General features: G+C 36.6%; 1 protein-coding gene across 1 annotated transcript in view; it reads left to right on the forward strand.

Annotated features, from left to right (window-relative positions):
• LOC104914958 (arylsulfatase B) overlaps positions 1–23119 on the forward strand; it is a 39718-nt gene extending 16599 nt beyond the window's left edge. The window contains exons 4-6 of the mRNA XM_019610425.2: positions 12006–12249; positions 22730–22800; positions 23014–23119. Of these exons, the coding sequence (XP_019465970.1) occupies positions 12006–12249; positions 22730–22800; positions 23014–23015 (317 nt within the window). The 3' untranslated portion in view covers positions 23016–23119. The remainder of the gene's footprint in view (positions 1–12005; positions 12250–22729; positions 22801–23013) is intronic.
• Positions 23120–25477: the final 2358 nt, after the last annotated feature.

The raw sequence follows: 25477 nt of genomic DNA on the forward strand, positions 1-25477 counted from the left end.
GATCTTAAGAATGACGTCCTACACAAGCTTTTCTGTCACGTCCAAATTCTTACAATTGCATTCTTTTATTACTGTTCACGTGGAAGGAAAAAAGAAAAAAGTTGCTTCTGTTATTGTTCTCCGAAAGTTATATGTAGAAAGCTGAGGTTTCACATACACAAAATCATATCTTTCTTCTTGAAATTATTCTTCATGTTATGCTGTGTAAATCTGCCTTCAGGCTTTATACTAGTGCTTCTGATTGACTGAAAAAGCAAACCTGTGTTTAAGAGAGCTTAATAATTACAGATTACTGATCACAAGTGATTCACATTGACTAAGAGGTGTAAACTATTGCTAGTCAACAGCTACAGTTACAGGACAGAGACAACAGAAAGAAAAACACAGTGAAGAGAAGAAAAAAAGAAAATGCTTGTCTCAAAAATGTCTGTGTGGACAGTGGTGCTGATGGGTGGAACTGTGAAGTCAGGGGCTTTTTTCTATCAATGTTTTTTTCTGCCCACAGGTGTTTTTCTGCCCTCTGTACTTCTCTTCACAGGTGACTGCCCTTGGGGTCACTCAGCTGCATACAGGCGCTATGCGTGGCTTCCTGTGATTCTCTTCAAGTGACCTTGAGTACCTTGAATATTCTTAGGAGTTATAATGGGTTTGGTTTATTAATCAAGATAATTTTGAATTATGTTGGGAGTAAGCTCGCATGCAGTTTTACCAGCTTTTGTTGAAAGACTTTTGGCCTCTTGCACAGTCTGAGAGCTTAGCTCTTTAAATTAATTTGGTCAGAACAAAAAGGGGACGTTTTACTGCAACTAATGGCAAATGAGAAGGGGGCCCCTTGCTAAACAAGGACCTGAATACCTTCAGTAATTTAGTGAATCAATTATTCTATAATGCTGAGAAAGACTTCAAGTTGGATTTTTAAAGAATTACTGACTTGTCCTTGTCAAACTGAAGGTAAAGAAAAGATGGGAGTTCTCAGTTCACATGTGTGGGTTGGGTAGTGGTAGCTCAGAAGAGCAGAAGTGTTTACAAGGAAGACAAATCTTCAGTTTTAAATGTGGTGCTTCGTGAGCTCAAATCACGGGTTGCTATCATCTCCTCTTAAGTATGCCAGTACTGGGACACACTGGGCAATCCAAGGCTAAAGCTCTGTTTATGCTGAATTTGAGCCAAATAACTTGTCAGTGCTTTATGAATTTTTCTTCTCTACCACTATCAGCAATGGAATTGGAAACTAGTTGACCTGAAAAGGATAAATTTTCTAGGATAAAATTTCTAAGGAATGATAATTAATTAAATATAGGCATGAAAACATCAGACTACAATGCCTGTTAAGAGCAAGATGTGCAACTTGAGTGTTACCTTGAAGTCTAAGGTTTTTCTGTGTGATGGACAGCTACCCCTTGAAATTGCTGAGAATATGTATTTGAGAACTGAGTGTGGTCAGAAATGGCAGAGTGTTGCAAGAGGAGAGATTTCATGACTTCAAGATTCAGGAAACATAATCAAAAGTGTCAGAAAGTTCAAGGATAAGGATGATGATGTTGGAGAAAGGTTGAATCTTTCCAAGAGGAAATTGCTGGTGACCTTACTGAACTGCCATGGTGTCTCGAAGGTATACTGCAGTGATTAAGATAATGAGATCAATTAGAAAAGGGATTATTTTGGCATGCAATTGGGAAAGGAAGTAATAAATTTTGAATAAAATAATCTCTGTTAAGCAACAAATTTTAAGTGCTTCTTCTTGTTACCCCCTTGAAAGTTACATTAATGAGGCAACATTAAGAAGGAGAAGAAGATCATTATATGTACTTCTGGAAAACACCCTAGTATTTTTATTATTATTATTTCAAGGAAATGTGTTCAGTTATAGCCAGCTTAATGTCTTCTTTCTTAGATTTGGCAGTATATTACTTAGGCATTTTTCATGTCAGCATTGAATTATAGAATGGCTTGGGTTGTAATCAACTAAGTATCATTAAGTTCCAACCCCATGTGCCACAGGCAGGGCCAGCAACCTCCAGATCTGATACAAGATCAAATTTCCCAGGGCCCCATCCAACCTGGTCTTGAACACATCCAGGGACAGAGCATCCAGAGCCTCTCTGGTCAACCTATTCCAGCACCTCACCACTCTCTCTGTTAAGAACTTTCTCCTGACATACAATCTAAACCTTCCCTCCTTGAGCTTAAAACCATTCCCCCTCGTTCTCACTGTCTACTCTTGTAAAAAGTTGATTCTCCTCCTGTTTAAAATCCCATTTTAAATACTGGAAAGCTGCAATGAAATCCCCTCGCAGCCTTCCCTTCACCAGACTGAACAAGCCCAACTCCCTCAGCTTGTCTTTGCAGGGGAGATGCTCCATCTGTCTGATCAGGAGTAAATATGAAGTAAAAAATGATGTTGAAATATTAATTCAGCAAGACTGTTCTGTACTGCTTCCCCATCCTAAAAACATAATGCAGTGCTGAAAATCTTAAATTTATGGAAACTGATTAAAAATGCTACTTAGATCGTTGAAGGGAAAGAACACTTTTTATTTAAACTTCATCTTCTCTTCATTATCTGTCTTTGTTTGCCACCATATTATCTTATCATATAATCCCTTTCTCCTCTATAAACTTGACTGCATTTAGACAAAGCCAAGTTTGCGTTAGGGCTACCATAGACTTGGGCAGTGGTGAATGTATGGGTACAAGACTGATGCATTTTCCATCTTGTCAGTGTATACTTAATAAACTTATCTGTTTCATTTCATTGTCATCTTCAGGAAAATGAAATAGACTTCGGTAGACAGAATGATTACAACAGATTGCAAAGTAATTAACCACCTTTTTTTTTTCCCTTTTCCTCCCTTGAAGTTTAGGACTAGTGTTATAAAGATTTTTCTTTCTACTTTTCTTCATTTATTTGGCTGGGAGAATTTTCAGGTGGAATTTCAATTTTTGTGGTTTATATGCTTTTTTTGAGAATTGGCTTAGGAAAGATACATTTGTTAAGGTACTTGCTACCCTTTTTTGAATGTCCAGTATAGCAAGTAATAATGAAAGAGTTATGTTTCGTTTTAACGTTTTATGCCAGTAGATGTGTACTTCTTTCTGATTATGAACTGTGCCAGGATTTCCTGGGAACAGGTAGGGCCCCAAGTGGGTAAGAGCTCAAGTCATTCTTCTCAAGGAAAAGTGATGTGAAAAACAGATGTATAAGTTTGTCCAATTGCCTGAATCAACTCATAGTGTTAAGGCAATGCATATGCCCACCTAATATTAACAGGGAAAAAAAGGATATCTGAGCCCTGCAGATGAGCTATAAAAATCATAGACAGGAGTTGTGCTGTTGCTAGATGAGCGAAGAACAACTGAAATGCTCATGACACTAAATTGTGGCCCTGACACTTCTGTCATTTCGAGTGAACTTTTTAATTCTGTTTTGTTTGTGGCTGTTCCTGAGCTGGCTGGAGTGTTTCAATGCTGACTAGTTAACACTGGCTGCAGGAATTGTTATTGGAATGGCTGACAGCTGTCTGCCAGCCTGTCTGCACAGCCTTCCTGTGCTCGCTGCTACTCGGCTGCACACTGCTATTGTTCATCTGGAGCCTTTCTCTTAAAATCTTTCCCAGCTGTATCCTGATATGCTAAACCACTTAAATTAGCTCCAGATTGCTCTGTTTATTTTGGGTAAGGTAAGTGACAAAGTGCAATCCCAACAGTCCTCCTCAAATAAACACAGAGGAAAAGGGGGTACAGGATATTATGATGGAAGATGCAGATTCTAGACATAAGCATGAGGCTTTAATGCATGTAAATTGGATCATTTTTCTCTCCTGTTTGCATGTAATTCTAAAGTTTGGCAGCTTCACAAGCCTGGAAGTTATCGTTTTTTTTTTCCTTTTTAAAGGAAAAAGTGTTAGGTCAAAATATTCTTCCTGAACCAATGATCCCCTAATGTTTGTAGCCTTCTCTGCAGTCCATGCACATCTTAAAACTTTTGCTGTATCTGAATTCAGGGAAACCTCTTGCACAGAACTGATCAGCAATAGGTACAAAGCTAGTTTTAGGCTGGATCATGTTCTCATGTTAGAATTTGTTCATCTTCTCTTACCTTACAGCTGCAACTTGAGCACAAAATCAGCAGACTCGAGGCAGGCATTTTTCATACGTTTGGAAATATAGATATGTTAGTTTTGTCTAATTGGTGCTTATACAGACTGCAAGTGCAGTAACAGTTGCCTGACTTTCTGCTTTTTTCCTCAAAAGGTTGCTATAAAAGTGTACTAATTAGATCCTTTTTTTTTTTTGTAACAGCACTACACTTGTTCTAAGTGAATTCACACTGCTTCCAGAAGCAGAGGAAGCAACTGAAATATATTCAAAATAAACTTCCAAATGCCTTTATTGAATGGAAACACCTAGACACTGCCAACTATTGGACAGTTTCTGGCTCTTACAAGCTTTATGCTTGAAGTTTGGTGCTTCCTATCATACTCACAGTCATTTATCAGTCCTTCCACTCCTCTGCTTGTGGAGGAGTGTCTGTCTACCACATAAACCTACCTCTTCTGCTGGTAGGAGGAGAGGGGAGTATACTTTAAAATGAAATGAGAATTTTAACAGTCTTTTAAATTAAATGTATAATCCTGATTTTAAATGAAAAGAGGGAGCATACGGAAGGGACTCCATTGTTCCCTTTAGCAAAGAAGTGGCTTTGCTTCTCCTCTCATCTTGACAGAGCACTTAATCAGTTACTCAAAAGCAAGAAACTGGAATAAGTACTGTAATTATTGATCATCTTTGCCCTTCAAACATTTTGTGAATGTTTCATGCTAGAGTATATGTAGCTGATGTAGCATTTAGCTACAGGAGTATAAGGAGCTTGAAATAATCCTTTTTATTTTGATGATGTTTCAATTTGATTAAATATTTTGAAGTGTCCAGATCTGCATTTTAAATTAAACAATTATTGTTTAGGTTTTTTGTCTTTTGTTTTTGTTTTTTTTTCTTGTCCTCACTGCTAAAATACTGCATGGCTTTAGACAAACCTTTCAAACAGTGCTTAGCATGGTTTATATATCAGACAGATGTGTGCTAGATCAGCTTACTTCAGGGGCCCATGAGGAGAAATTTTGGAGCATGGGAGTTTTCTCTTACAGCTTCAGAAAAATTCAGGAGTTGAAAAATGTAGGAGGTTAAGCACAGGTGAAAAATAGAAAAAAAAGCTGCAGCATGGAAATGCTGACTTTGAAAACTAGTATTGGTACAGCAAGAATATTTGGCAAATATTTTGTAACTTTTTTCAGGAAATAGGGTATCTTTTGCACAGAGTCAGGATTGTTAGACTGAATCTGCTCTTTACAGACTGTAGTGGCACCTGTACATGATAAACAACTGGAGGTGAATAGATACGTGATGTCTAATTGCATTTATTATATCCTCAGTGCTTAAATTTTCTCTTGCATTGCACTTTATATATAACACTTAAAATGTTTTTCCTTTGCTGGGTTCTGAATTGGATAATGAAGTGGCTACATAGTAAAAAAATTCGCACACATCACTTGATTTTTTTTATTTTTATTTTTTTAATCAACTCCTTATTGAATACTTAATTTAAATGTTAGTTGGTTATTTCTTGCTCTGTTTATATTTGAACGTATATGCATACAGATCTTAAACTTTTGGATGCTACTTTAGAAAATGAATGTAGGTGTCTAAGTGGATTTGTGTATTTAAATTTAACATTCTTATGATGAAATATGATTGTTGATGCTTTTAGATATAAACTGTTTTATTCTTTTGTTACTTATAGATAAAATTTAATTATACAGACTTTGTTCCACTGAGATATCTAAATGTCCAGAATAGTTTATCCTAGTGAACTGTTGCACTGAAAGTGGGTTGTTTTTTATTGTTGTTTTTATTGTTTATTTGTTTGGGTTGGTATCTTTTTGGGGGGGGGAAGGAAGAGTGGGAAGAGGAGAGGAGTCTGTGAATACTGTTACTTTTCTTAAAGGAAATACTTCATTATATGCTGTAATTTTTTTTAGAGTTATATTAGATTTTCCACATTTTTGAAGCATTGTTTATTTCACAAATGCCAAAAACAGTGGTTAAACTTCTTATAATAATTAGTGTTACTAACATACAAACTTAGCATTACGTTCTGCCATTGCAAGGTTGTATAATATATATTACAAATTTAAAGCCTCTGATTTTGTCGTTTTATGAGAGTGGAATGTTTAGAATGTATAGAAATTAAAGATACTTTCTGTGAGGAAGCCTGTGAGTAGCTCCTTACCTGGAGTAAGAAAACAGAAAATCTTGAAAAGAAATACTGGAATTAAAACTGCTTAATAACAGCATCTAATACAATCCTGGATGGATCTGTGGGGAATTTTCAGGAAACCTTCTGCAATGAGCTCATCTAGAGCAGTTTGCCAGGCGTGTCAACAGGACTGCAAGGTGAGGCTTAGCTTTGTTGTGGTCATAAGAAGATCACAATCATGAGACAGAAAAGGGTGCTCTAATTAAAAAAAAAAAAAAGAAAAAAAGTTCCTTTGCTATAGTAGAAACAAGGAAACAAGATCTAGCCTTTTAGCCTTTGGAGAAAAAGTAGATTGTTGCAGTGGAATTGCCGGGAAGATTTTCCCATGGTGCCTATGGGGCTTGTCTTTATTATATGAAGTAGGCAGCTGCTTCTGTTGCAATGTCATTCAGTTAAAAAGTTTGTCAAACTGAAGTTTGTCAAGTTGGAATTTAAACACACTTCATTAATTGTTGCTCTCAGAATTGCTTCATTTCTGTTCTTTATTATCAAACTGTTCTTCAAAGAAGCTATACTGATTAAACTGTTTACTACTTGCATGTGTCCCACGCCACTGCATAGATACAGTGCACCCATCAGACTGTTATGCAGCTGGCAACTCCTCAGAGAAGAGTTTGGGAGACACAGAATGGCATATCTGTTTAGTTTTGTTTATTGATTCCTTTAAGAACTCCTGTAAAACATCTTTGATAGTTTACAGATTACAGATACAGCAAACTAAATTCTTTCTCATTTATTTGATGGTGAATATTAATTAAAAAAACAGATGTTTGTGAGGAAAAAAACATTGTCCTTCATTTTCAAAGGTATGGAAAAGATGCACAAGCTTTGTTGTACTTTTGTTGAAAGGCTTTTATTAAAAAAAAATCATTACCTTTACCAAAACCCACAATATTTTGAAAGACTAGCATCCTGTTATATGAATTTTTTTTTTGAATATTCTTTATATTATCCGAATTTCATCCATAGTGTTGTGGTAGGAAAGTGCTATTCTTGTTGTTTCAGTTTAGACCATTGAAGTGTTTGTTTCAGTGTGGACAGCGTTGTACTGACTTTAAAAGGCGGAAGAAAGTGATTGTATGTAAACAGAACCATGACTGAAAGAATGTAAAAATTGTCTTATGTGAAGTGGCATACTCGAATAGTTGCTAGGGTTAGGAGAACTATATATATACATATATGTTTTTTTGTTTACTGGCAGAAGTTATCATCAAAACGTATGGCAAAATTTCTCCAGTACGTTAAAAGTTTTCAGAGGACATGGAGCATTGTGTATTGTTAAAGGAAAGAATATTTCATCCAGGATTTTATCAAGGATGTCTTTCCTACAAATACATTCATATGGAAAACACGACATAAAATGCATTGCTGTTTACAGTCTGGAAGCATTATATTGGTTTAGGGATTTTTGATCTACGTGTTTTGTTAGCAACAGTTCCATTGAAGTTGCTCAGTGTGGCAGTTATTTTAGAAGAGGATTCTTATATTTCAGTTACTGAGGGCCAACACAAAATTACAACACAATTATGCTATTTACAGAAGACGTGAATAGGCAGGGGATGATACTATCAGAAATGAATCTAAGTTTTATACTCAGAGATTTTTGTCCAATTCCTGATTCTCAGGAACATCTGCCCTTTAAAGACAATTCTACTTGTCACTACTCACTTCCCTCAAATCTAACAGTTATGATCTCTACACAGTACTTAGAATTGTCAATATGTTTAATTTTCTTTTTAGAATTTTTACTTTCTTAATAGCAAGAATAACACCTCTTCCAAAGTCAGTGCAAGCATGTAATTGTTTTTTTTGTTATTGCTATGTTATACTGATTTCTCAATAGTTAACAAAAATGAAGTTAATTCAAGTATGCACTACTTTGCTCAAACCAAACTTTTAAAGTTATGGGATAGTTCTGTTTCTCTGTCTCTTTTGTTTATTCAGTCCTTATTTTGCTGTTTACCTTATATGTGCCTCAAATATCATACAGAAGAAAATTCTATCAGAATGATAAAGAACATTTCAGGTGCTCCTGTCTTAAAATAGCACAAAATGATGAGTTTGATAAGAATGCTGAGGGAAGACAGAGATAGCTAAACATTTATCAGAGCAAACCGAGGCAAGAACAAAGCTCATTACAAATGCATAATTCTCCCATTTGAGAAAAGACTATGCTGAATAAATTAGCTAGGTTATATTTATGCCAAGTACCATCATTTCTAATTACAGACTTACTCTCTTCACTTTCATCTTTTCTTTAAGAACAAGAGCTGGTTGGTTTTATAATTTTTCTAATGCACATGATATGTTGTGGGTATTATTGAAGTCTAAATTTTACAGAAGTAATTGCAAAAATTATTCTTACCGGTAGGAAAAATATGCTTACTACTTTTTCCAGACTATTCTGTTATTATTTTTAATGAAAATCATACTTGATGTTTGTCTTCAGCACAGATACAATTGAAGTATCATGCTTGATGGGGCAGGGCTTCTGCTTTTAGCTGAAGTAGCAAGGCTGAAGCTTTTGTAAGAAGTGTTTACAAATCAGAGCCTCTAGCCATAGATACCTTGATTATAAAAGCTTTGCTCTGGATACTGTTTACTGAGATAATGAATTAGGATGAGTCAGAGAAACAGTTGCACAAATGGGTGATATATCATTGAGGAAATATTGTTTTGAAGTGGGTTCAGAATTGGATATGAAGTTGGCATAGAACATGAAGCAACCATGATCCTATTTACATCTTACCTAAGTGGAGAGGTAAGCTACTGGAATTTTCCATATATACTATGGAGTGCATTCCACATTCAAGACACTTTGCTAAAATAATTCGAAGTTTTAGTGAGAAATAGCGTAAAGAGTTAGCTTGTTTGGGAGAATTTGAGAATGGCTGTACTCCCGTAGACAGAGGATCACTCTGAATATGTATCCTCTCACTATAGCAGTATCTGGCAGCATGTGATTAGGAAATGGCGTTAGAACTCATCACTGGTGCCCTCTCAATTTTGTGAAAATTTTCAAGTCTTCAGCAGATGTAGCTGAAGAAATTCCTGAGACAGAGTAGCTGTTTTTCGCTTAAGAACTATCAGTGGTATTTTAACTTTGAACTTCTTCATTGGCTTTCTGAATCCATGCAAATTTTTAGCATCTATAGATAAAATATCAGTGAGATAACATCCACAGGTATTATCTTAGGGCAAAGGTGCATGCATACAAAGCAGCTGTCTGCTTTATGTCCTGTTGTCTAGACATACAGTAGACCCCCCCCAAGAAATCAGTTACAGTTCTCTTGTGGTTTTCGATGTCTTTCTTTCTCCTAAGGCTGCCTCTCATACAGTCAGTGAGTTCTTGTTTATTCCTTAATATTTCATCAAGATAGGCACCATTATGATCTTTTAATGTTATGAAACTTTCTCCTCTTTAATTAATTATTGATATTTGAAGTCCCAGATAATACTTCAAATCATTCACAAATACATGAGTATAACTTTTAAAAAAAAGTATAAACTGCCAGTTTATACTGGCATCATCAACTCTGTTCTGATTCACTGGAATGAAAATTTCAAGAATCAGAACAGAAACCATGATTTTCCATACTTCAGAACTTTATTGGTTGTTCAGTAAAGAACTGAAGCAGAAAGCAATCCTTGCATATAAATTCCTTTGGGAAAAGGAAATTGTAAATTAGCAATCTGAAAATGAGTGGGATGAAACTTGTTCCATATGTTGAGTTTTTTCATTTACATATCAGATAAGTTAGCAAAACAAGAAAATATTGTTTCCCTCCTTCCATTTCTTTTAATCATATACTATATATGGCATTGCACACAAGTCCTTACTTGTAGATTTAGGTTGGATAGAAGCCTTGTCTCAGGGAGTTTATTGCATAATGAATCTGGAACAGTATTGAGTGTATTAACTAAACTACAGATAGTAAAGTCTCAGAAAAAAAGTTAGGTATAGTAAAGATCTGACTGTAATCCAGGAAACATATACTTCATTCTTCTAAAGCTCACTCTCCTTCTCTAATTCCTTGCTATTTGCTGATGCATTTCTGGAGTCTTGAATAGTAGTGTTAAACTGATACGGAAAGTAAATAGCTTGTCATATGAAGAAAAGAAAAAACATAGCGAGGACAAATTGTAAAATCAAATCTTAACTGGTTTCTAACAGTAAAAGGCATCTCATCTACACTGTAATTCTCCAAAGGTTAAAAGCTACCGAGAACTCTGTCCCATCATTATTCCTGACAGCGATTCCTGTTCACATTGTATTCAGGAGGAACTGTAGAACCAATGTCTTTTTATTCTTTTCTCAGACAACTGTTTGAATTCTTAGGTCTCCGTACTCAACATCTTTGTGTGAGAAATATTGGTAATTAGTATCTGACTGCCTGTATTTTTGTACTGAAAATGGTGAAGCTCTTGATTTTATTTTTTTTTAACTCATGCAGACTTCCTGGAAGCTGGTTGGTCCACAGAACACTCTGTACTTTTCAGATCATGTTTTTTTTCAAGTGTTTAGTTAAGGCTTCCACCTTTGAAAATCCTATATTAGATTATTCCTTAGTAGAACAAAGAGAGTGTTTCAGTAGAAAAATATTCATAGTAGTGTTTTACACTGCTCCTCAATTAGTGAAACTGAAGGGAGATCATTTGGCAGTTACAGAAGAGTCCTTCTGTAGTGGATTGAACATTAATTTCCTTTTTCTTACCTCAAATTTCAGCATTTTACTTGGGAAATACTTAAAACAGAAAGTTGACAATTTTTAATGAAGATTGGTTCACTGACTGCTTTGAAAGTAATTTTAAACATACTAAAATACAGAAAAATCATTATTAAAAAGGTTGTAATCAGTTACTGTAGTGAAATCATTAAAACAGGTATAAACAAGAAAAAATATACAATAGTAACTACAGTCATCTCAAATCATTAATCCTGCCAACTTCAGAATCCAAGTCTCTTTTCTTAATGTAGAAGACTGGTTGAAAAGTTGCATGAGCTATCTTTGATTCATGTAGGTATTTCTATGTTACTGTAATCAAAAGTTCAGCTTTTTCTGTAACCATCTTGCATAGTCTTTCCAACCAGAATTGATTCAGATATTTCCAAGTTGTTCATCTACTTCAGATAGTTTCAATTCAAGCTTTCTGCTTTTGACCGAGAAGCCATTTGCTTTGTTTGATACAACAAATCAGCCACTTTGGCAGCTTAAAAAAAAAAAAAACTGAAGAAAACATTTGTGAATGAGAAGTATGGTGTCCTGTCACTGGAATAACTGTTTTCTATTTAAAATAAGACTCCTTTGGAAAATGGAATGATAGTGTAGTCTGAGTACTAGTGATGGTTTTGATAGCAGCTCTTCCTGTGGCCTTGAGTGTAATTGGAATTAAAATTAAGTTCTCGATCCCAGAAACTTTAGCTGTCTACTGTCAGAGGATGTTTTTAAACATTACTTTCTAAATCATTACCTTGTAATATGGTATTATTTTTGCCAAGTAAGAACATTATATTGTAGTAATTTCTAAGACTTCTGCAAGAATTAATTCAGTTTTTAATATGCTCTGAATATATTCAGTATATATATATATAAATATATATATATATTTCAAATGGATGGATAACTATTGTAGAAAGATTGTTCTGTTCCTTTCTTAGAAATGATTCTGTTTAATTACTTTTTTTCAGATAATGGAGGACAGACTATGGCAGGTGGAAATAACTGGCCACTTAGAGGAAGAAAATGGACCCTATGGGAAGGAGGTGTTAGAGGAGTAGGCTTTGTTGCAAGTCCTTTACTGAAGCAAAAAGGTGTCGAAAGTCATGAACTTATCCATATTTCTGACTGGCTGCCAACACTGGTGCACCTTGCTGGAGGACATACCAACGGCACAAAGCCTTTGGATGGCTTTGATGTTTGGAAAACCATCAGGTAACCTGCATGTCAAATCACTGAGTCAGAATTCTGGTGTGGGAAGAATTTATTCAACCTTGAGAACAGAGCTGAATCGAATAAAAAATGTTACTTGTTTCCCTAGTTGAAAGGAAGGTACAGGTGCTTGCTCATGAGAAAATTATCAAAGTTGCAGGTTAATCCTTTTGCTCAGATGTGAGGCCTTTGTAATGTATTAACTTAGGTGTGCTGAATTTATCAGTGCATGCGCAATGCAGCACAAACATAGTATGCTTTTTCAAGAACTTTCTGTCTTCCAGAACTAGATTTGTACAATGTGGAGTACAAGTTAGTAAGTTATATGGACCCAGCCCTGCCTCTACAGAGCCAAGCTGGACATCTCTGCAGTATGCTTCTGGAATTGGACATGTTGGAAATCTAACCATACATTAAACTAATTGAACATGAATTTGGATGAGTCTCTATTACATTGTGCAGTGTCTCAGAAAGCCTGCGAGATTGGATGCAGTGATAAACCTGACTTAGTTCCTGAGTTTGTGGTGTTGAATCTGATTTAAGCAAGTGCAGTGCTTAGATTACTGTAGAGAAGGCAGCTTAGCTCCACTGGATTGGCACTGAGACCATGAATACCTAATACATTTTACTGGTCTCTGACTGATTCTGTGTACTTCTCATGCTGTGTGTATTAAATGGGACATCCCAGACCCCATTACTTCAGATAATAGAGTCTTCTGTGCATTAAAAGAAAAATGAGTTAAATTCCATACATTTTTCCTGAAGAGAATCATAATAAAAATGGTATCACAAATATTGGATATTGGACTTGGAGCACTGGGTACATCTGAATATGTGCTTGTTACTGGTGCTCTGGGCTCAGCAGAATAAGTTGAATGTAAAAGAATAAATGGAAAAGGCATTAACTGATAAAGGTGACTAATCACTGGAACAAACTATCAAAAGGAACTCTGGTGATGTCCCTCGTGGTATTTTCAGCTAAAGCTTAGATTCAGTTAGTCCTTCATCTTTCAAGGGTATTATTGTATTATAATGCTCTGTTCTATCCTACTGAAATGGACTCTAGAGCTCTGTCCTGGTTTTGGCTAAAAAACAGATTTTTTTCTTCACAGTGATTAGTATGATGCTGTGTTCTGAGTTTAGGAAAAGAACACTGTTGATAACACACTAGTGTTTGAGTTGTTGTGTAACAACTGATTAGACTACATCAAGGAATTCTCAGCTTCTCACACTGCCTTGCCAGAGAGGAGGTTGGAGACACATAAGGAGCTGGGAGGGGACCAGCAAACTGGCTTAAACTAACCAGAAGGCTATTTCATTCCATAAAGTGAGTAATAAAAATGATGGAGTTGGCCTTGGATACTGCCACTTCTTGGTGATAAGCTGAGCATCAGTTAGGAACTGGTAAGCAATTGCACCAGGCATCACCTGCTTGTACGTTTTTATCTGAATTATTATGTTTCTTTCCCTTCTTTTTCTTTCCTATTAAACTGTATTTATCTCAACCCACAAGCTTTACCTTTTTCATATTCTCTCCCTGTCGCACTAAAGAAGGGTGGGGATGATTGAATGGCTGAGTTGTCTGCTGGGTTAAACCACAAAAGTCCTTTTGGCACCCATCATGGGAATCAAAAGGTTGAGATAACACATTAATTTTTTTTATAACCGTAATATTAGATTGATAGTTGCTGGTCACAATGATGATTTATTCATTCATAATGTTTCTTTATTTGCTTTCAAGGTTGTTTTTCTTAATTATTTTCTTACCGTTTATCGTCCCTGGGGTCTGGCTTAAGTTTGCTTGTGGTTTTGCCGATTTGTAAATTGCATATACTCAAATTACATGGACCATGAACTTAATCTGGTATTTGTACTCAGAACTGCCATCATTCTTGCATTTCAGGAATCTAACCATGTTAACTATTAACAAGTACACTCTTCATTGCAGAATGACTTAAAATATTTTTTTAAATTCTGAATATTCTTGACATGTTCAAGCTAGGGAGATCCTATTGCTATGTTTCCAGTTTTGTCTAAGGTTAAATTAGGCAGGATTGTTAGGGTTGGCAGTGTGTGGAAGGATATAGTCAGGTATCTGTCACAATTGTCTCTTATGGTTTCAGATATCATCCCTGAACATGTGTGAAACACTAAAAACCTAATATTTTAAAAAGGTATGCCCTGATTCTGATAACTCCAGAGATTACTGCTCTCTTCACTATGATAGATTATCTCCAGTGCCTATCAAGTAGTAGTCAACACTATTCAGCACCCTCAAGAGCAAGAAAGTGCCTCTGGATTTGATCCAGCCTTATGTCAGACTCTGCTTTTGAACCAGGAAACCAACCACGGCAGAGGAGTCAAGCATCTGGGATCCCTCTTTAGGGAAAGGTGCGTTGACAAAGCAATTGGAAAAGGGGGGGCAACCCCTCACCCTCTGGAGGCAGCCCCTGTTGTGTGTGAAGGAAAAGTTTCTCTTCAAGGAAGATGTATGTAATTCCCGCAGGTGAATCACCATGGAGAAGATGCATCTAACACTTGTGGGAATTAGCCATGCTTAAGATAATTTATCTTGACCTGGGCTATGATCAGTTATCCAAAGACCCAAATAAAGTCAAGGGCATATGATCCATGTTACAGAAGTGTGTGCTAACTCTCTGGCAGTATTGAGTTTGAAAGATTGAGAGGGAAAATGGTGGATAAATTTGCTGGCCAACTCCATTAATATGAAGAAAGTCTCTTCTTCCCTATGGGCCTGAACCTCTGCTATGGAGAAACTGATTTAGAAGCTTAAAGAGAGAAAAACAGTTTTCTCCCCCACCCATATAGACCAACACCTCAACTATTAGGAGTAAGTGCTCTTCTGCTTAAGAGGGGACACAGTGGGAACATAGTAAGTGTTCTTAATTGCATGACTATGGAGAGGATGTGAGGAAGTGGGATGGAAAATGTACTTTGAGCCTAGAGGCACGGATGTGTTAAAGGCAGGTCTTTAGGTAAATGGCTGCTCCAGTTTCTAGTGAGAGTGTATAGTGATAATCTTGTATGGCCAGTGTGGAAGTCCAATGGAGTGTGGAGTCCCTAACAGTGGACTATCTTGGCCTCAATGAAGTCACACCACTGTTGAGTTCTGCTGTGCCAGACATACTAGAATTTCAGTACAAACTGGAATCAAAGACAGCAAAGTAGTATGCCACAGTTGATATCACCAGTATGTTTTTCTCAGTTGTTTTGGCAGCAGAGCGTCAGCTACACCACGGTTTGCTTTCACTTGGAAAGTGCTCTTGGAACCTGCCATTTTCCGCGGGCTGATCCAGACAGCACTGGAACGGGGAAGCTCTGAACACTTGTAGTACATTGATAACATCATTGTGTGGGACAGTACAGCAGAGGAAATTTTTTGAGAGACTATACTCTCAGCCCTTGGAAAGCCAGTTTTGCCAAAAAGCAAAGTAAGGTCAAGGGACCTACACAGGAGATCTTGTCCTTAGGACTAAAATGGGAAGATGTACATCGTCAGATCTCTGTGGATGTGATCAATATAATAGCTGCTATGTCTCCACCAACTAGCAAATAGGAAACACAAGCTTTCTTAGGTGTTGTGGGTTTCTGGAAAATGCATATTCTGGATTATAAACCCTCTCTATCAAGTGACCTGGAAGAAAACCTTCCACGTGAGGTCCTGAGCAACAACAAGCTTTTGAACAAATTAAACAAGAGAGAGTTCATGCAGTAGCCCTTGGGCCAATCTGAACAGGTTAAGGTATAAAAAATGTGCTTTACACTGCACCTGGGGAGAATGGCCTCACCTGGAGCCTATGGCAGAAAACACCATAGGAGACTTGACGTTGATTCCTAGCGTTTTGGAGTCACGGATGCAGAGGATCTGCTACGTTCCAACTGGAAAAGCAATTGGCAGTGTATGAAGGGGTTTGAGATGCTTCAGAAGTGGTTGGTACTGAAGAACAACTTTTGGCATCCCAACTGCCTGTGCTGGGCTGCATGTTCTAAGGGAGGGTCCCCTTCACACGACATATATCTGAGAACATGGTGTAAACACAGGAATCTTGGGAGAGCATGGGCTGGCGTGAAGTCAGAGGAGTGCTTACATAGATCTGAAGACTTTTCAGCTTCGTGTGGTACCCTGTCAGCAAGGAATCTGGGGATGGACAAAGAGCTCGGAGGGAGGGAGTACAGCCAGGATGGATGATCCAGTCTGGTTAGATAAATATTCCATGCCCTGTGGTTTTTTGCCCATCAATAAAACTAGGTGGGGTGTGCCATGGGAGTGGCTACTTCTGTGTGACTGGCATTAGTCAGTGAGAGATGAGCAATTGTATCACTTGTTTTGCATGTGTATATACAGAAATGCAGTATATATAATACTACATGTGAGGGCTGCTCTGAAATTAATGCCTCCTATTTTATCATGTTGGCCCGTGAAATCAGGGGCAGATCCTGGTGTTAAGGCAGTAGAAGCTGAACTTTCCTGACAGTATTCCATTGCATTTTGCTGCTGTGTGACAGATGGCAGCAGAGGAACATCCTGGCAAAATGGCATCTGACATGAAAATGTGTATGAATCAAAGGTGTGTCATTGAATTACTTCATGCAGAAAAAATGGCACCCACTGACATTCAGATAGTGGATGTGAACACAGTGAGGTGGTGAGTGGTGTGTTTCAGCAGTGGTAACACTGAGATGAAAGACAAACCACGTTCTGGACAGCTGTTCACGGCTGTCACACCACAAAATGAAGAGTATCTCAATGAGCTCATCCATGTGAATCAGCAGATTGCAACCAGTGAGCTGTATATGGAGATGAGTATTGGCTTCAGTGCATTGGAAATGGTGGTGGAAGCATTGGAATATCTCAAAGTTGGCACCAGATATGTCTTACAAATGCACTCACAGGAACAGAAGGAACATCGTATGCAAGTTTGTCATAATTGTGAACCAATACGAGGATGAAGGTGACATTTTTCCTGGGTTGCATGTTGTGGTGACAGGAAATGCTGTCACCACAACTAGCTAGAGTGAAAACAGCAGTTCATGGAGTGGTGATGTATGAATTCACCATCAAGAAAAAAGTTCAAGTCTCAGCCTTCAGCAGGCAAAGTGGTGTGCACTGGATTTTGGGATAGGAAAAGAGTGATCCTTCTGAATTTCCAGAAATCTGGACAAACCATTAATGCTGACCCTTAATCCACTATGCTGACTAAGCTAAACGCTCAAACTTCCTGAGTCATGTCAGGGAAAAAAACAGCCTTTCTCTTGCAACATAGTAATGCCAGGTCCCATAACACTTTGAAGAACATAGAGCATGTGGCCAGTCCTGCCTGGACTGTTCTATGACACCCACTGTGTATTTCAGTTTTGGTGCTTCTGACTTCCATCTTTTTGGCTGGTTATACCACCATAATACCTGTGAGACAGTGGGTCATCTCCACTGGTGTAGACTCTGTGGTAGTGTTCTACCCAAATGGATTTTTCAGAGAGCTCGTTGTCCTGTGCACAGGTACACTGCATAGCTCTCTTCCAAGTGGAAGAAGATAAGCATGTGTATACCTGAGGGCAGGGGGCCATTAAATTCCTGGAAGACATTGAAACTTCTGTTGAGCCAGACACAGCTAAATGTTTCACCTGCTGACGTTAATGTGAGAAAAACAGCATCAGCAAGATCCTGGGGTACTGCTAAATCATGGGCTGACCTTTCTTCCAACAGCAGAATTCGTATGTACTCTGGATTCCCTTTCAAACAAGCATTCTCTGTTATGAACTGATCTTCTTAGATCAGTTTACTTCAGTATTAAAATTATGTGAGGAATAACAGGTACAACTGTGCATCCTCTGCATCACTTTAATCTCGTCTCTTACTGGATGTTATGTTTAGTAGCACTGCCAAGGAATAGATGACCTCATATGTTTGCAGTTGTTCCAGATGGAGGGCCTTTGTCCAGAGGGCCTTTTTGTGAATTGTCAGGCTGCTGTCTGTCTGTCTTGCAGCATAAATGTCAATTTCACATGATTGTCCCATATAATCAGGGGAAACGAGTATATTAAATTTCATGATCATAACTCAAAAGGTCGCTTGACAATTTGGTGGTAAACAATGAAGGAATAATGCCCTTTTGATGACATCTGAGGGAAAGTTCAAATTTGTTACTTTTCTAGGATGAGGTGGCTCTTAATGAGTGAAATTTGTAAATTGTAAATTTGTAAATGAGGCAGAAATTTCTGCCTCATTTGAAAAATGGAAAATTAACAGCCTATCACCATTTTACATCTGTATTTTTTTCTTGCTTGATACAAGTAGCTGCATATGCTTCTCTGAGGTTTTGTTTTCTTTGAGGATTCTTTTGCTGAACTTCGTACCTATGTCTACTATTTAATCAAAGGGGAAAAGTTTTTAAATTTGGAATATTGATTTAGCATCCTTTCAAGGATGTTGTGTGAAACAACACAAATAATCTCAGAAGTCACAACAGTATTGGATCCATTCCCAAAGCTGTTTGATCTTTGTCTATGGATAATTGATAGTTTTTTTAGAGGACCTTTTCTTAATATGATACTTATGAGTAAATACAATTATGAAAACAATTATTCAAAAATATATGGCATGTTTACTTAGATAATGATACAAAAATATAGTGAAAAAATATAAATTCTGAAATCCTAAAACAAATGATTTTAGGATGATTGGTAGTCCAAATTAGGAATTGTATTAATATGACATTGATTAATATTAAATTCTTGTGGTAGATAGAGCTGAAAACCACATGTGTCCACAGCTGTTCATTTTGCACTTCCTGTGCTGAATTTTGATTGAGGAACCAGAAGAAAAGTTAATGATTGGGAACAAATGGGACATGAAAAGCTGAAGTTCATAAGCACATGGTTCTTGTAGACAAATATATATATCCTTTTTTGCATTGCTTTTTACCAAGTTATAGTTTAGTTCCAAGTTACAGTTCCCTTCATACAATGTGTGAAACTAGAAGTACAACATTTTTGTTCTCCTTGTTTGAACTTACTTTCTTAAATTAAATTTTTTACACTACTTAGGAGCTATTTGACAGAGCCTTTGAGCTCAAACCTTGTTTGCTCTTTCCAAATTCATCTACTGTAGGAAATAGCATTGCAGCACGGTACCAATGGGATATCTAATTACAGTAAAATGTAATTTTATTTAAACAAACTGAAGTAAAACAGGTTTCACCCACACAGTCACAGTCTGACATACAGTTGCCGAAAGGTGGGTATCTTAAGAAGTCTCTATCTTAAGAGGTCAAGGGACACATCTGTGTTCTTCTTAGACTGGTGACCATACACAGTTTTTTGTTATGCCTTTTTGTACCTTACTGGTGCTGTTTTTCCCTGTTCTGCCTCTGATTGAGGCATCAGAAGTTTTCAGTGTTCTTTATCTCCAGATAACTACATCCTGTCAAAGTGACCTGCATGTTGGGATCTTGTTCACCTTCTAAACTGGGTGTCATTAACACAGGCCGTAGACATTCTGCATAAATCACGGCAGATTCCACTTATCTTCTATCTTAACAAGTAAAGTACTTAATAGTGTTAAGTAATACTGCACTGTAGCTGGAACCTTTAAAATGTACATGTACCATGTACATACTAGAAATTATATCTAAAATCCAGTAGAAATATCACTTACTGTTTTACAAAAATAGTAATTGAGGATAACAAAAACATTTAATGGAAAACAATGCTAAAATACAACTGATCAAGGAATCTGAACTGTATAACTGTGCAGCATGTTTCTCAAAAGACAGTTGCATTTCTAAGGAACATCTGTTTTCCACATGCTTTCTAATTTATTGAAATAGAGATGTGAGGCAAAATAGTGATGTAGAAGTCTGTCCTTGTTGATGCATTGTTTTGATATATTTTTTTTTTTTCAGTACTGAATATGTCTACACTGAGAAGGATTTTGTTTTACATTAACCAAAAAAAAAAAAAAGGAGAACTGTAGTGCTGATTGTAGTAAAGTACATGAAGCATTACGATAGACACTAAGAGATTCTGAATGAAATGTGGTTAGAATGACTACTGTTTCTCCAAAGCTTCTTAGCAGTTTTTCAGGTTTTATTCTGATACTTTTGCCTGGCATGTTGCAGTTTTCTATTTTTGTGATGTTAGATAGATCGGATTTGATTGGGTTAAATAGGAAACGAGATCAACTTAAATTATTTTGTATTAAATAGTGACATTAACTTGAGGAAGCGTTTGGGAAAAGTTAATTCACAGCTATTTGTGGTATAAATAACTGCTTACAAACAGAGCAATTGAAAGCTGAGAGTAATGTTTATTTCCAAACATGTGGAATAAAATTATTTAAGAAAAGTGTACACAGAAATGACCCAGAGAAGTGCAAGATAATGCAAATACTTTTGCTGAGTGATACTCAGGATGTTTTCATGAAAGATAAACATATTTACTCTGAAAAATCTTGATTTTCTCCCAAGGACATCTTCTGCCTATTTTACAGCAATTAAAGTGAATGATCACATGTTGATACTTGTTAAAATTCACTAGAGAGCAATACATCCTCTATATGTTTTCATAAAGGAGAAGATAGACTGATATTCTTAGTATAAATTTGCTAATTCTTCTGCTAACTCTGTAGTTTGAATATGTTTCAATCCAGATGTTCTTAGACTATTTTTTATTTTTGGAAAAAGTGTCTTTTAACTGCTTACTTAAATTTTCAGTTGACATGGCAGAATAACTTCCAGACAAAGAGAAATCTTCCATACTTTTAGGGCGAGGAAGCAAAGTATTAGACTATACTCTAAAAAATAAATATTCTGAAAGAAGAGAATTTGAAGATGTGGTTACAATGAAACCTGCTAAATTGTAAAAGTAAGATATCAGAGAGAATCTTGCAGCTTTCTTATTTAGCTGTGTATATTTCTAATGCAGGGCATCTGGAGGGACTAAGGTCAGCTGCAGACCTCTGCAAGTTGGAAAGAGATGAGTTTAGCCAAAGGGAAAGAAAAGTCTGCTGTGAGTTTGAGTTCTGTACTTATTTTCATAAGGACATTGTTTCTTCCTTCCTGATGTCCTGTTATAGTGGTTATAAACCTCCATTTTTGAAAGAATACTAAAGATTCACATATGAAAACAATGTCTCCCAAGCAGCTTCTATAAAATCACTTACAAACTCTAAATTCACATCTTAATTTAACTTGTACTGGTTGGTTCATAGTAGCATTAATAACTTCTGAGGAAAAGGTACACTTGACAACAGCTGGAGCAACCAGAAGCAATGAAGTCCTCTTAAATCTAAGATAAAATTTTGTTACGTATGAACAGACACTAAGTAATGACTTCCAAGTCACTCAGTATGTGACCAACAATTAGCCTAAAGGTTAATTATTGTACTTCATCTGTATTAATTACAAGATTTGAATAACTTTAGTCTTTCATCTGGTGCTCTTGTTAATTTTTTTTACTCAAAATGTGTAGCATCCAGAAATTATTTTAGAAGTGAAATGGAACAATATTAATTATAATTACTTGATATTGAAAGGTTTAAATTGTGTAAATATTATTGAATTATAAAGTACTTCTCACAGAAATACATGTTAAAGTGACAGCCATTTTTTTGTTTGAACTAGAATTCCACTAAGTATATTACCTCAATTTTTATTTTTAATGTCAAGAGCTTTAGTGGCCTACACTGACTGTTTTAAGATTTACAATAAAGGAGAAGAGTTTCAGTTATTTGGAAGTTTCTAAAAACTTGTTTACATTCTCAGTCAGATAACACGATAATGTTTTATAATAATGTAGACAAGGTTCTTTATAATATTAATTCCTACCCATGTTGCCCTTTATAAGGAGTGAATTTCATTTATTGAGTTTCTTTCAGGACTGGGATTTCTTTAATTCAGAGAGTTTATTGATAACTTAGGGTTTCATGCTATGGAGCTAAGAGCTGGAGAAAGAAAGATTATTTTATTTATTTATTTATTTATTTATTTATTGCAGGGGAAGGTTCAGAGAACCTAAATAATCTTTGTGATCTCTCTACAAAAGAAAGAGGTTGAATTTTTTTTAAGGCTTAGGCAATGCCTTTAGTGTTTTTTGAAGCAGATGACCAAAAGACTTTCAGCACCCTGGGGTAATGATTCCAGTTCAAGTACACAGGGAGCAGAGCAAGTCTAGGTTACCAGCTTATGCTGCTAAATTTGATTTTTAAAGTTAGTAATAGTGAAAATCCTTCTTTGGTAATGTTAGTTCTATACTTTTTAATCTTGTCAATAATCCCAGTATGTGCCACTGAAGTCAAGGAAGATAGATGGGGCAAAAGCTACTGTTACTGGATTGGAAGAGAACATCCAGATTAGTTTTAACAATACGAGTTAATTTTGTATTAGGATGATGAAGAGAACTGAAATAAAATATGCAGAATCCTAATGAGCTGTGGGTGGAAGTTAATATTTTCTTTCTCTTCTAGTGAAGGAAGACCTTCTCCCAGAGTGGAACTACTTCATAACATAGATCCCATGTTTGTGGATGATTACCCATGTGAGTATGCCACTGGTATAGACTTATAAAATATACAGATTATCTTTGCAATATTCTTTGTTTTCTTTAAGTAAAGTATTTCCTTCTAGGTGAAACAATATAATAGTATGCTATTTGCTTTTCAATAAAGCATCTAGTTTTAAAATACAGAAACATCAGACCCTAGGTAAATCCTTACTGAACCATGACCAATGCACACTTCCCGTTTTGCAGAGCTCTGAAACACTGCTGAGTAATGAATGCAGTACTTTGTGACATGGAGTTGTTCAGGAGCAGCCATGTGCCTGAGGTGCACAGCAAGGCAGACAGCCAAAACAAACCACCAAACCCTGTCTTCAGTGCTTCAGACTGGCAGGTAGTTCCCATTGAAATGCTCAGCCAGATGTATCTTGATGTGTCGATCACATTTAATGTGATCGTATCGTTGACCTTGCAAACGGAAAACCCGAGTTTGTGAGAAGCTTAGAAGTTCCAAGTTTTGTGATTGCTTTTGTTCCATAATCACGAGTTGAATATTTAATGCTATAGTCACATAATTTGGAACTTAACTTTGCCAATTCCATAGCTCTTTGGACACTGTCTGTTTTATGATTTAACACTATTGGTTTACTAAGGACTACAGATTTTCAAGCAGAGATTTTTTTCAGACAGAACATTGGAACAGGTCCTTCCCAGGGTTTTTATAGCATTTCTGTATTTCGTTAAGTGAAGAAGTAAATCCAGGCATAGGAATAGTAGTCCAGTGGGAACTGTGATCTGTTACTTGCATGAGAGATACAAGTTTTGCTGTGTTAACAGGAAGGAAAGCGGCAAGGTGGCCTGCAATGCACATCTGGTTCTGTGATGCTTTTCTGAGATGCAGAAACATTGTGCACATCTAATGTTGGCTATACAATACTGCCTGTAGATAATTCCTACATACTGATGAAATTAAGGCGTAGTTACTCCAATTTCCCTTCAAAGAATCCTCAGTCAGTTGTAGCATTCCTGTAAAATGCTATGCCATGGTGTGTTTTGAGGTATACTGCAGAGAACATCATTTCCATGTGGGAGCTGCTGTTATTGAGCACAGCTGAGGTGTTTAAATAGCCAGCTTCCTGGTTTAAATATAAAAGGAATGAGAAGAGGAAGTTTTCAGTAGCCTAAGCTCAGGAAATACTCCCACAGATTGTTTCCATGAAGCCATACTCTGATGATTCTTTACTGTACACAACATTAGGCATACCTTTACTATTTGTTGTGTGAAATTTGTGCAGAGAACAAGGCAGTTGTGCAGACGGCTTAGTGAATTGTACTTTATTCTGGATGAGATGTGACTTTCAACTATCATGAATGGAGGGAGGGGAGTATGTACCTGTAAATCCATAATATGATTATAATATGTCATTTAAAAAGTGGAGTAATGAGAAACAAAATGCAAATCTTCACCTGCAAGTCCTTATGCACCCTGTATGGTGTGGGTGTCCAATCTTTTGACTTGCCTGGGCCTCACTGAGTAAAGTGGAATTGTCTTAGCCTGCATATATATGACTTGCTCTGAAAGTAATGCCTCCTCTTTATTTCCTCGGAAAACAGAACCTATATGAAGAGCACAATAAAGCTGTTTGATAGAGCAAATTCTCACCTGCAAAATACTATATTTCAGTGTAGTTACCACTATTAGCCATGCATTTTCATCAGCGATGAACAGGAGCCTGCATGCTGCACTGTAAAAATCTGTACCAGTGCTCATGACCCAGTGTTGCTCACATCCACTGTTGAGTCTCCATAAACCTTCAGCAAGCATTGATGAATGTCAGTGGATGCCATTTTTGTGCATGGTGGAATTCAGTACAAACTTTTGCTTCATATGTGCTTCCATGCTAGATGCCCCTCTGCTGCCATCTGTCATAAGGCAACAAAACATAATGGAATATTGGTGGGAAGGTGCAACCTCTACTGCCGTACCAACAACGCCTGTGATGTCATGGACCAACATATTAACATAGGAGGAAGTAATTTCAGAGCAGCTCTCGTAAAATATACAGTGCTATTAATATATAAGTAACATAAGAATTTAATTTTTAGTATTTTTCTTAAAATATTAGAGAGCAACAATAAACATATGACCAGATTTTTTTGACAGAAATAGGAAAACTGAATTTTGCTCTATTCAGATCTTTAATGACAGACTTTTTTTTCAGGGAAGAATTTGTGTAGAAGACAAATTAGTATTAATAGTTACAACAGGGTTTTCAACAGAATATTAAATTTAAGGCTGAGTATACTAATTTGATTACAGAGGTAACTAAGTCTTTGCTGCTATGGTCTGTTAGAACTAACTTTGACCTGCGAGTTTACCACTTGTGGGTAAGATCATACAGCTTCTTAAGTTCTTAGGCTGGGCAATGTTACCTAGCATCTGGGCATCAGCCATTGCTACTGCAACAGGTTGATGAATCTCCTGATCAGCAACTACTTGTCTGTGTTCTGGAACTTGTATCTAGTGGCAAATATCATAGCTCTATGGTATTGCATCAGAGTACTGTACTTAACAGCTATTAATACTAAGCAATATAAGAAGCAAAACACTGTAACTATTTCATCTGCAGCTTCATTTTACAAAGCAATGCTGGCAGGCCTTATGTTACCGTCTGTTTCAAGTTGTTACCTCCTTAATTCAAGACTTTCTTAATTC

The sequence above is a fragment of the Meleagris gallopavo genome, chromosome Z (assembly GCF_000146605.3).
Source record: "Meleagris gallopavo isolate NT-WF06-2002-E0010 breed Aviagen turkey brand Nicholas breeding stock chromosome Z, Turkey_5.1, whole genome shotgun sequence".
In the NCBI taxonomy this organism is placed as follows: domain Eukaryota; kingdom Metazoa; phylum Chordata; class Aves; order Galliformes; family Phasianidae; genus Meleagris; species Meleagris gallopavo.